We start from the raw sequence: 12,781 nt of genomic DNA, 5'->3' as shown, positions 1-12,781 counted from the left end.
CTTCTTATACTGCATTTTAGAAGGATAATAAACACAGAGCCCTCCACACTGTGATCTTGGGAATGTTAAGGTTGACAAGTTAATCACAAAAGCAAGAAATAAACAAAATTTAAATTTTCATAGCAGCAGGATTGCTCCTGACACCATTCTAAATATTATCATAAACAACCTAGAAGCAAATGCAATGTCAAGGATCCAAATATTAAACCAACGAGCCATGACTCACTTTTGTTTTTTTGGAGAGAGGGTTGGTATATTGATTTTACACACATAGATTTTAGGTCTTCTCAAAAACTAAAGGAAAAGCAGTTTTTAAAAGTTTCTTTTCTTTCTAATATTTTAATTATCTCACATTTCCTCTGTATCTCATTTGCGTTCTACCCTCTACCCTGCATTCTTGAACTTCAAAGGCATATACACACTGAGTAGTTTAAAATTCCTTAGTGGGCTATGGTGTGTGTCTCTTTTTGTTTCTCCAGCATTTATTTTCCATTGATTTGTCCCATTCTCTTCTCTTTCTTTTCCCTTTCCCTTCCTGAACAATTCAGTGCCTGAAAATCCTTTCAGGGAGGCCAGGAAGGTTAGTCCACACAAGGACTGAGGGCACTACTATAACACAGTGAAGAAAGTGGGTCCCTAGCAAGATGCAGAGAAAATGCATAGTGCAGCAGTCAGACCTGGGAGGTCAGAACCCAAGTAGCATAAGGAAGATATTTATTCAGGGCAAGAAGCAGGTGACTGGTTTACAGGGAAGTTGACTGAAAAAATAAATGCGTTAACCAGAAGAGGGGCCTGGTTTTCTCACTATCCATCAAGGGAATTATAAACATGAAAAAAAGAGGAAACAAAGATATGGGTATGAACCCCTGGTTTCCAAAATGCATAAAGAGACATGAAACATAGCTATAAATGTTTGGGTATAATTTCTTTATTTCTTTTTCTCTGGTTTCACAAGTTGTTTCTGCCTCATCAGGTAGTTTCTGTGTCCCAACTGTGGAAATATTCATTCTCCCAAGAAACTCTAGCTTCTTTCAACAGGCATCTAAGAGCAAGGTATACTCATTGACTTTAAATTATCACTGTTTCCATGCCTATTGCCACAGAGATATGTAGATGATAGATAGGTAGTTAGGTAGGTAGGTAGGTAGAGCAACTGATTAATAAGAGACATTGCTTAGAGAATGTTGAAAATGATGGGGACATCAATAGAACCAGCCTATCACAAATTTAAGCATCAAATTTGACCCATTGGACAAACCTAAACATTAAAAAAATTATGACGATAAAAAATTATATCTAACTGAATAAACTGGAATTCTGAGTCTATGTAGGTATAAATAAATACATAAAAAAAACAAACAGATAAACTGAAAGTTTAATGAGGTATAGTCTCAAAAGAATTTCTTCACAAAATGGGACAAATTGACATCATACGCTTCCTGATGTGAGGCAATGATGCAAAAACACCGTGTCACTTCTGTAATATTCCTCCCAAAGATAAACAACCAGAGTCTAAAAGTAAGGAAACAACAGATACTCTACAAAACAACTAGTCTTTAATGTTCAAAATGTGTCAGGGTCATGAGAGTTAAGGAAAGACTAACAAACTGTTACAGACTGAAGGAGACCAGAGCATGAAAACTAGATGCAGAACGTGATTCTGAACTGGAATCTTTTGTTATAAAAGGCATAGTTGGGACAACGGATGAAGCTTGAATTGTGTCTAAAGATTTGATGGTGGTACTGGGTTGTATAGATGAATGTCCTTGTGTGTAAAACAGCCACACTGAAGTATCCAAAACAATGGGGCATCAATCTCCACTGACTCTAGAAAGAAAATTATTTGTACCATTTTTGCAACTGTTCTTTAAATCTGAAATTGTTTCAAATTTCAAATTTAGAAATTTGTTTTAAAAATAATTCCTTTTAAAAATCAAGAGGAAATTTTTAAATGATAGCACAAGAGAAGAGATGAAGAGTCAAGAAAAGAGATAAAAACCAATATATTTCATATTCAGGAATTCTATCCTACTGCACATAGGTGGTAAGGTTTAGGAAATTATTGGTGATGGCAGGGGACATTTCAATGACCTTGAGGTCAGCAAAGTCAGCCGCTCAAAATTTCAAGTTTAAATTTCTCAAATCTAATTTTTTGAAAAATCTGAGCAAAGCACATGATTTCAGCTTTAGGTAATTCATATGCCATTACTTTGTCAGAACCTTTTATTCTAATTACTGCTCCTGTATCCACCAGTTTTGTTACTCGTAAAAATCACTTTCACTGAATGTAAATAAGAAAATAAGATAGCAGTAAACTTTAAATTATTAGGTGTTACCATATATTTAAAACTCTGAGAAAACTCCTACTATTTGAATGCCTTTAAATAAGGTATTCATGCTCTAGTCTTCATCATAAATGTTACCATCCCCAGTACTGCCTTATGCTTGGCCACTCCACATAGTCATATTGCTTGTCTCTCCCATACAGACATTTGGGTTTGTGCCCCTTGCACTAGAGTGGTTTGAAGTTGGCTACATCCAAAATGAATGATACTGAATATCAGCACAATTTCCAAACTGCAGTGGAGATTCTTTTGCCTACCTCTGAAAATCAATAAGAATAAAATGCTTCAGATGAAGATTCCCATTCCTGGTCATGAAATCATGGTCTTGGAGACTCTTACATTCATAATACAATAAAAAATTATTGAGCACCTACTGTGGATCAGACACTGAGGATAGAGCAACTAAAATTTTCAGTGTTTTGGGGAAGGAAAACCTTTAAAAACTTATAGCCAAATGTTATAGATAATGCTAAGATGCAGGAAGTAGAGTGTAAAAGGAAGATAAAGTGGGGCACCTGGGTGGCTCAGTCTGTTAAATGTGCAACTTTCGCTCAGGTCATGATCTCACAGTCCATGAATTCAAACCCTGCATTGGTCTCTGTGCCGACAGCTCAGAGCCTGGACCCTGTTTCAAATTCTGTGTCTCCCTCTCTCTCTCCTGCTCACACTCTGTGTGTCTCTCTCTCAAATAAATAAACATTAAAAAATATTTTAAAAATAAAAGGAAGATAAAGCAAGGGGAGTAAAGACTAAAACCTGAAAGATGAAAAAGGGTCAGGCAGAAGAGAGGATATGTGTGTTGGATGGAAGTGAAAAAGAAGTGGGAGTCTTCCAAGCAGAGGAAACATATGGGCGGAGACCCACAGATGGGAAAGAAGGTGGAATATTCCAGGAAAAGAAATAAGTCCAGAATGACTGGTACATGAAAAGTTAGGGAAAACATCTTTGCCATATGGTTATCCAGCTTCTACTTGAGTGCGTCTAGTGACTAGAAGTTCACTATTTCAAGAGATTTCATTATTGGACAGCTCACATTGTCTGATTTTTGTTTGCTTGTTTTTGCTCATATCAAGTGATATCTTCCTTCCCACATCTGATACTCACTCATCTTAGTTTGGCCTTTTCTTCAACATGAAAATTCTCCAAGTATTTGAAGAGACAAAGTCCCCTCTACTGCTGGGTACCAATGGCAGTTCCCTCGATAATTCTCTGTTAAATATTGGTTCAAAATATCTTCCCCAGGATAAATCCTTGTCAAGTGGCCTTATAATTAGTACCAATTCAATATATTCCAAATAATAATAGTTAATATTTACTGACTGCTTAGATTGTGCAAGATGCTATGTTAAACACTTAAAGTGCATTAATTTTCTCATTTAATATAATCCCTCATTTCCTCTTGCATATGGGAAATCAGACTCTTAAAGAGATTAAGTAAGCCTTCATTCCAGAAGCCACTATATGGTGTTTGAACCTTGGGAGCCTGGCCTGAGCACCTGCACAGTGAAGCATTAAGCAGTGGAGACAAAGCACTATCAGATATATTACTAGTTCTTTCTGATCACAACACCACCCTTTTTATAAGTTCAGCGTATAAGAGCATTAAAAATCACTTAAAGATCTTCCTGTAACCTAAAACCATAACTTTATGACAAACTTGAAAGTAAAGATTGCCCAACCTTCCATGTATAAAGTAGACTGTTTCTTCCCTCCTTTTCCATTCCTTTACTTTTGCATTGTCCCATAAATCAAGGATGACTATTACTTGGTGGCAACAAGAAGACTCCATGGTTCACATTCCAAAGTAAGAGGTTGGTATTTTAGATCTGGAATAACCTTAGTTCCACCCCCAAAACAAGCAAATACAAGTAGCAAAGCTCTCAGTTAACTGGGCATTCTGCTTCTGGGCTTTTCTGCCATCCATGGAAATGGCTCATCTAAAACCTCGGATCAAGGACATCTACTGAAATTAATGCAGATTATCATACATTTTGGAGACTGGTAAATCTTCTATGGTGAATATTAAAACAACACTTTTTTATTGGACTTTAAGCTAATTTATTTCTACATTTCTCTCTTTCCTAAAACATCTTCATCTCACTTGCTTTTCACTAATTGAATAAACTAACAAAATGGGCATGTCTGCTATATAACAGGCATCAATATCAACAGGTAGATCTTAATTTTCTTTGATTAAAAGGGATTATAGGAATTTTTCTGACATCAAAAAAAAAAAAGGAATTATAGGAATAAATGATACAGATCCAGAAGAGAAAAAAGGCCCAGGACATTTGGTCAGGTAGTGGTCTGAACTGTGCAGGACCTAGTTCATTTTAATCTGATTTATAACCAAATTTGAGATGACAGATTAATCCTAAATTGCTTTAATCAAATAATTATTTTAATACATAGACCAACTTGCTCCACAATTTTGAAGCAGGGACTTTCTCTTTCTCTAGAGACTGTGATGGGAGGTCATATGAGCAAGGTAGGGATTGGGAAGGAAGTGTCACACTTAATCCAAACTGTTTGTCATCAATCAAGTTGTGGGAATGTCTGTGACAGAAGAAACAGTTAGTTCTGTCACCAACTGAGCTAAAGGCTGGTCCACTAGCCAAATAGTTAGGTTAAAATAAACAGCTCAAAGTAATTTTCCATCTTCTGTCCTCAGTCTGGAATTAGATTCCACTTCTGTAGAGATTTGAAGTCACTCCTTCATATGCCTATTTAGAATTCTTCTTCTTAATGAAAGGTAACTCTGATCTTGCACCATCTAGTCTTACATCCTGCAGCCCCTGCTCTGCCAGGACGCTACTATCATCAACTAGCATCTCATTAGGTGAGCCTCCCTGTTGCTAACCATCTCCAGTGGAATCTTAATCTTTGCATTATTTCTAGAGTTAAATTACAAGCCCAGCAGGGTAGCAACTGAATCTAATTGATTTTTTCTATTACCTAACATTTCTGAGGGTGCTTAATGTATTTTTTTTCATACTCCTTTAGCTTGCTTGCTTTTCTTTTTTTTTAAGCCATATAATTGAGAATTGATGTAACCACTAATATTAAAAAAAACAGTAATAACTAAGGCCTTTCGTAAATATGATCTCTTGATTGGTGGGCTGAACTCTGAGTGGGATCAGAGAATGCTGGAAAAAGAAACTCAACTCAGTGGCAGTAGAGACACAGCAGGAGGTAGAGAAAAGAATAGATCCATTTAGGGGGGAAATCTGACTTTGAGTCCTTAAACTTGTTGTGTGGCCCTGGACAAGTCCCTTGAGCTCTCTGGGCCCTGTAAAATTAAAGCAGTTAGAGAATCCCAAATATTCCAGAATTTCAATAATTGACTTTATTAAAAAGAGAAATATTTACTCTAAGAACAATTTTGAGGGAGATAACCTCCAAAATTAAAGATCTTGCCTTCCCCTTAGACTATATAGTTAGTTGTTTGAAATTCTTTTCTCACTTTCTATTCTAGGATATATTTTCATAATATATTTCCTCAATAATACCAACTCTAATATTCTTACTGTATATTTGGTTTTTCCCCTTATCTACCATTTGTTTCTCCATTAATAGATTCCTAACTCCTTCCTTATAGACTATCCTTCCCGCCATCTTGCTTTGTGATAGAATTTCTTGAAAACAAAGTGGAAGAAGATGTCTTGGTAGTGATTATTCTTTAACATTCACTAAAGACTATACATTTCCAGTGTCACACAGCTTCATTTCTATTTTTTTATCATGTTCAGAAAGATTACAATGAGAGAAATAAAAATGTTTGCATTTTAAATAATTGCTTGATGGATGATTAAGTCTAGTCCCTACATAAAGACTATGTCCTCCCTCAAATTTATATACCTCTTTTTTTTCACATTCTGGTTGGTTTATATTTTCCCTTTTCACAATTTCTTTTTTCATCTCACCTCCTAACTTTCCAACCTCTTGATTTTCTCATCCTTCCCTGTTAACACTACCATAGGTATATCTTTTCTACCTGTGTCCTCAAGTCTTCTAAGACAGGAGATAGGGTTGGCCCTAGATAAACTATGAAGAAAGAAATGTACCTTTCTTTACACTATTGGTCTCTTTTTACAATTGTCGCTCCTTCTCCTTGTGGCATCACCATTTTCTAAAGGTCTCTTGGGTCCCTCTAGTTAGTCATAACTTCAAGTGAGCCTTCTGTATTTCCCCAAATTCAGAACTATTTCTCTCTTTTTAAAACTTTTTTTTGACATTTATTTATTTTTGAGAGACAGAGAAAGAAAGAGAGTCTGAGTGGGGAGGGGCAGAGACAGAGGGAGACACAGAATCCAAAGCAGGCTCCAGGCTCTGAGCTGTCATCATAGAGCCTAATGCAGGGCTCAAACTCATGGACTGCAAGATCATGATGTGAGCCAAAGTTGAACTTTCAACCGACTTAGCCACTCAGCTGCCCCAGAACTATTTCTGATTTCATTTCTTGCAATCAACACTTATCTGTCCTGGGTCTCAAGGTAGACTTAATCCTCTGATGTCTCTAAATGAACTAATAGATCATGCATTCTCTTTCCTTAAGCAAAAGTATAATTACCAGGGGCTTTTTAGGGATTTTTGACTGCATAGGAATAATATAAGGTATACTGAAAATGTTTTAGTATGCCTGAATTCCATCTCCTTTAAATATGCCATATCCAGCAGAAATTGACTAAAATGGAGAAAAACTCTAAACTAGAAAATTGATATACCAGCTATTTTACAGATAAGGAAAGAATCTATTAAAGTTTCTAAAGATAAAATTTCTCAATGAAAAAAAAGTATTCACCCGAGGGTTGGGTTTCATTTTTTTTTTTTTTAGGTAAAATGTAGTTGTAAGGAAAATATACGACCTCAGCATTCAGTTTATCAGAAATAACAGATATAAGTTTTCCGTTCTTCTATGCTTTTATTTTTAACTATGGAGTTTTCATCACTTAAGAACTTTACTGTGTATTTATTTCTTCCTCTCTCTCACAATCCCTTTTCCTGGATTTCCTTCCAGCATTACTTTGAATAAAATATGACATACACATCACCCCAAATCCCTCTGTATTCTTTTTGTCAAGTGTTTCACCATTTGTAAAGCACTTTGAAATATACTAGCACATCTGACTCTTGCCACTCAGTAAGATACATATGGTAGCCTCTAGCCCCATTTGGCAAATAGGAAAACCAATGTTCAAAGAAATGATAGTATGCTCCTCAAGTCAGGCAGGACCTGAGAATCAGAACCAAGAACCCAACTCTCATCTCTGTCCACACCTATGTATCCAGACTCTTCCTGCTCAATTCCAAGTAGAACCTAGCATAGAATCATAATGGGAGGTTTTTCTTTTGTGTTTTTCTCAATTTTAAAAAAGCACTAATTATATAAATAAAAAAATATTAATGATTTAAAATATGATGTCCAAACCCCACAGCCATGCAATCACTTAATATGATTTTAAATCATACCTGCCATATTCACAAAGGGGAGTGAACATTACTTCTCATTCTCAATATGTACATCAGGACACTTAAGTAAGCAGTGTCAGGCACTGCAAGCAAGCCCAGAGGGAGATAAGGTACATAGATAAAATGCTGGTTTCTATGACGCACGTTATTTGCATAATATTTATATTATTCATTTGGGGCTGGGGATTACCACTCTCAATTGAAATATATTGAGTGCCTTTTTGAATTTCCCTGGTTTACAAACATTCTTCTGAATATGTGTCAATTCATAGAAACCAACTCCTTTCTCAATCTCCCCTTCCCTGTCGGATGAGTATCTAATAGCTAGCTTTGTAATTTTAAAAGCAAACAAGAATGTAAGGGCACAAAAAAGATGTTGCAGTAAGTAGAGTAGACAGACTGTAGCTGTAAAGTTAAGTGATTCAATAATACTCTTGAAGCATGGCAAATAAATTGACTCTTGTTTGACATTTCTAGTAAATAATTTTTAGGTACTAAAATTTCTTACAAGTTTTCTATACCAACAGCTTTCAAACTAGTTCCTTTCCATATCTTACTTTTCAACCAAGCATCCCATCACTTTTGGTTTACAAATGCATTTCTCCTCCATTTATTATTCCTTTCATTTAATACTTTTATTCATCTCATTTTAAATTAAATTTATTAAGAAAATTTCTGAAAGCATTTTGGCCTGCAACCTAGAATTCAACACTAGTTCCAACTCAACCAGTTAAAAAGTGAATCCTTTTCTTTACTCAGGGCATGTCCTGGTTTACCTTTTCAATTTATTGAAGTCAAAAGGCAGGTTTGGAATATGTTTGGACTTGCCCCCATTAGCTATAAGACAAATATAGGGATAATTTCTAAATATCTTATTCCTGCTTTAGAAAATAGCTTCAAACTCCTATTTTCTACTTGTCATTAACATCACATTTTAGAATTACCTGAAGCACTGCCCTCCAATGCCTCTCCCTACCCTCTTGCTACTCACCGGCTGCCTTTTGACACCGAGCCAATTTTTCCAGACCAGGACCCGAAGCTGATGAAACTGGGAAGCCATCCTTCAAACACCACGAACAAGAGAATTCCTCTCTTTTCCTCCACCCCACAGAAGAATTGGTACCCTGTCCAACTTGCTGTGTCAATAGGTGAAACAAAGCCTTTTCAAGGCATAGCTTTCCTTAGGGCTGGGGTAAGAAACCCACAGTGCTGCTGCTGGATTTTTCCTTTGGGTTAATCCTTGACCAAGGAGCACTTCTCAACCAACTCTTCCTCCGAAACAAGAACCCAGACCAGAACCTCTCAGTAGCTTTGCTTTAAAATAATATCCAGTTGCTGCTTGTTACATGAAGTCTAGACTCAAGAGAGAATGAATATCATTCAGATAATGCCCCACTGTAAAAAAAAAAAGGCTGAACCCACACCTCCTACTCTCCATGATATTAACTGCCTATCCACACCTTCCAGAAGGTGTCACCTGCATTGGACACGTCATGAGGAATTAGGTGGGACCCTTGCCAGGCCAGTAAGACTTGTCCTACATTCTCTCTCCTTCTTTACTACATAGTGCCTGCTGTAGCAGAGGCAGGACACATAGCATTTTAGGGACTCTGGGCCCAGTGACTCATAATCTTTAAATTGCCATTAAGATGTTTTAACTCAATAAGGCCAGAGCTCAACTGAAACACTCTGAACCTCAGCCCATAGAGAAAGTCTCAATCTTTAGCCTAAAGTTACATTTAATGCTGTGATTTGGAGGGAAGTAACTAGGTTGTCTAGGTCTTCCCTTCTGCTACAATTTATTAGGTTAGACAAAATGCAGAAAATAAAAAGGAGGCTGTAGGTGTCATAAATGACATACAATGGATTCCCTCATTTTGGGGATGGGGAGGCATGTGGTCCATTACAGGAAAGCCACGTTGTCTTAGGCATTTATAATTAAAGAAGACAGTTGACCCAGGATATTTCTGAATTTATGTATAGCAGAGTTCTAATGCACTTGAATATCCAAATCAGCTAAAGAAATCTATTGTAAATTAGGAGAAAAGATGCTCTATTCCTGAATTATTCAAGTGTACTTTCTAATTAAGTAATTTTAATTGTGATTTCAGGATACAGGTGAAGAAGTCTGGCATGAAGATCTCCAGGAGTAACCTTGCTTAAACACCTTAATACAACCTATTCCCTATGAAATTCAATGCTTCCACAATCTGGTTCCAACCAATTTTTCAATAATCTAACTTTAAATGTTTGACTGCTTGCCAAAGTGGTATATATTACAGTATGCAAACATACCTCTACTTTCTGGTCCTTAACTTGCTTACACTATCTCCTCTACCTGGGATACATCCCTCTCTCTCTAAGCTCCTACCTCTCAAAATCATCCTCAAGTTGACATCTTCCATGATGCCTTTTGAGAAATACCCATAGGATATCCTCTCTCCTTCCTTTGAGTCCAGCACAGTTTATTTATGTTTCTCTCAAGGACCTTGCTTTCTTATCTTTTCCACTAGACTACAAAGTCTTTAAGATCATAGACTACTTTTATATCAAAATATTTTAGACATGATTAATGCTCAATAATTGCCACTGAATTTAATTGAATATTGAATAAACTATTTGAGCCAAGGCTAGTGAAAGTCTTCTTTGGTCCTCACACCTTTCTATGACTGATCCAGTCTCTATTTGTGAAATCAGTAAAATCAATATTTGAGTTCTCCCTTCAAACTGGGAGCAAATGCTGGTTCAGCTTCTGGGTCCCCATGCTGACTCTGCAATGTTGATGGCAGCCAGCCTGAGGCTGACTGGAGCCATGTGGGTACATGCCCATTACCTCAACTTTGGCTCTGTCCCTACTGTGAGGAGTCTCTGTAAGCCTAATCCCCATAAGGCAGTCAGTCTTGACTATCTAGAATTTGGCTCTTTATTTCTCTCTGAACAAGGTTAAAAACAAGGTATTCTTCAGACGCTGAGTGCCTCTGGAGTAATATCATCTCCTCCTTCACCACTCCTGTAATTCAGTGTCCAAGATTCTTCTGGCTTCTTCAAAGCTTTGCAGATGACCTGAGGTTCTGTTCCCTGCCTTCTTTCTGTGCCATAGTCTACAACTAATGATTTAGATCGCAAATAGTTGTGAAGTCAAGGTGGAATTTGGGGATGTGGCTCTACAGGTCAAGGGACATTACAGGCACAGAGTCACTTTATTCAGGCAGATTGCTTCAGCTTAAAAAGTACTGACTCACCACATTAACTGATGCAGGTAAGAGATCAGCTTGAAAACTATCAAATGGTTTCTCCTACTAGCTGCTCCTCATCTTCCCAGAGTAATCATGGAGTTGTTCTATTGTTTGTTTAATTTTGGTTAAAGTCTCTCTCTCTCAGGCTATTCTCTTGCCTGGACACTTTCATCTACTACCTCTAATTTTCTGATGAAGATAATATATTTTATTACAACCCATGACTTCCCAGGAGATTTTTCTCTTCAAAGTAATTTTAAAACTATGCATTAAGTGTTTAATATATGTAAGATATTCCTTTATACTGGAAGGCACACAATGTCATAACTCCAAAAGTCACACACACTTACTTGGAGACTGAGTTATTCTTTCACAACACATAATTCAAAGTAGTTTACATTAGGATACACAGACAGTGAGTCTTCCAAATTTTGCCCCACTCTGAACATCTATATACTGGCATCTATATTGGCCATATCTGATTCTACTGTTTTCTTTAAGGTTTTCAAATTTATTTTAAAAATATAATTTTGAAAACATCTTTTAAGATTTCATCGCAGAAAAGGGTTTACCTAACATTCATCTTGGAAACTATGGTTTTTGTAAATCAGGAATCATAATCTCTGATCAGAATAGAACTTAAAGCAATTATTAGACCAACCAAAAGTAAATGGAAGAGAATGTGGAAGGAGATTAAAGATAGAAAATTCTTTTTTATTTTGTTTTGCACAGAGAAAGATACAGCTTTGTGCCCTACTCCTGATTGTAGATTGAGGTGCTTGGCAGATATTTTAGGAGTTCACCTTGAGGGAAAAAAGAACAATTTAGCAACCAAAATAAGCTGTACCTAGGATACCTAGCCACTGAAAAATGCTTTTAAAAAGCAAAAAGTAAACTGCGAAGCACATAAACAGAGGCAAATTAGAATAATATAAAATTCATGAATGAATCCATTTACTAGTAAGCTGTTGTCATATTTTATTCCTATTGTTGTAAACAATTACTCCATTTCGCTAGACCAGGGTGATATGCCCAATTACTCGGTGTTTCAGTGCTTCTGCCAGAGGCCAGCAGACCCAGTTTGTCTTTAGGATGACTTCCAAGACTCAGACCGTAATATCTGCCTCCACTCTTTCTTTGTTGTCGGTGACTCTACTCCTTGGCGATCAACAGGTATATCCCTTTATCAAGCAGAGTCATCACATGCACCATAACTTAGATGATATTTGCTTTTGTGTGCTCACTTCACCAACAGTTAAAAAAAAAAAGAAAAGAAAACAGCTTTATCGTGGAACAGCTTGCACAAAAATTAGCTAATCCCAGGATTCCGGCACTGTTTTCCCGAGCTCTAGTAAAAGTAAGTTTTGGAGAATAGTCACATAGTCCAAATTTGACTGAACCATGCACAGAATTACTTTTGAGCATGTATGGTTATCCTTCTAAGAAGATTTGTCTCATCTGGGATCCCAGGGTCACGCTGCCTACTGAACCTGGTTAGGATGGTGGTTCTGCCAAAGCTGCACAACCATGTAACTGACAGACACCATAAGCACTGAAGTGGGAGCTCTTGGCAGTAATCACAGTGTAGCAGACTCCAGGGCCAGGAAAAGAGGGAGTGAGTCCTACCATGAATAAGTGCATTGATGTGGCTGAAACACATTAATTTGTTTTAATAGTATTACTTATAGATCTACATTAATAATAATAATAAATATTAGACTACAAAGCCTA

At 36.8% G+C, this 12,781-nt stretch overlaps 1 protein-coding gene across 1 annotated transcript in view; it reads right to left on the bottom strand.

Annotated features, from left to right (window-relative positions):
* Positions 1 to 8,874, bottom strand: part of ABCA12 (ATP binding cassette subfamily A member 12) — a 166,968-nt gene extending 158,094 nt beyond the window's left edge. The window contains exon 1 of the mRNA XM_029932926.1: positions 8,806 to 8,874. Coding sequence (XP_029788786.1) covers positions 8,806 to 8,874 — 69 coding nt within the window. The remainder of the gene's footprint in view (positions 1 to 8,805) is intronic.
* Between the last annotated feature and the right edge of the window lie 3,907 nt (positions 8,875 to 12,781).

Source organism: Suricata suricatta, chromosome 3 (genome assembly GCF_006229205.1).
Source record: "Suricata suricatta isolate VVHF042 chromosome 3, meerkat_22Aug2017_6uvM2_HiC, whole genome shotgun sequence".
NCBI classification, from domain to species: Eukaryota; Metazoa; Chordata; class Mammalia; order Carnivora; family Herpestidae; genus Suricata; species Suricata suricatta.
The sequence above is the reverse complement of the archived record's forward strand: the minus strand, read 5'-3'. Positions and strand labels throughout refer to the sequence as shown.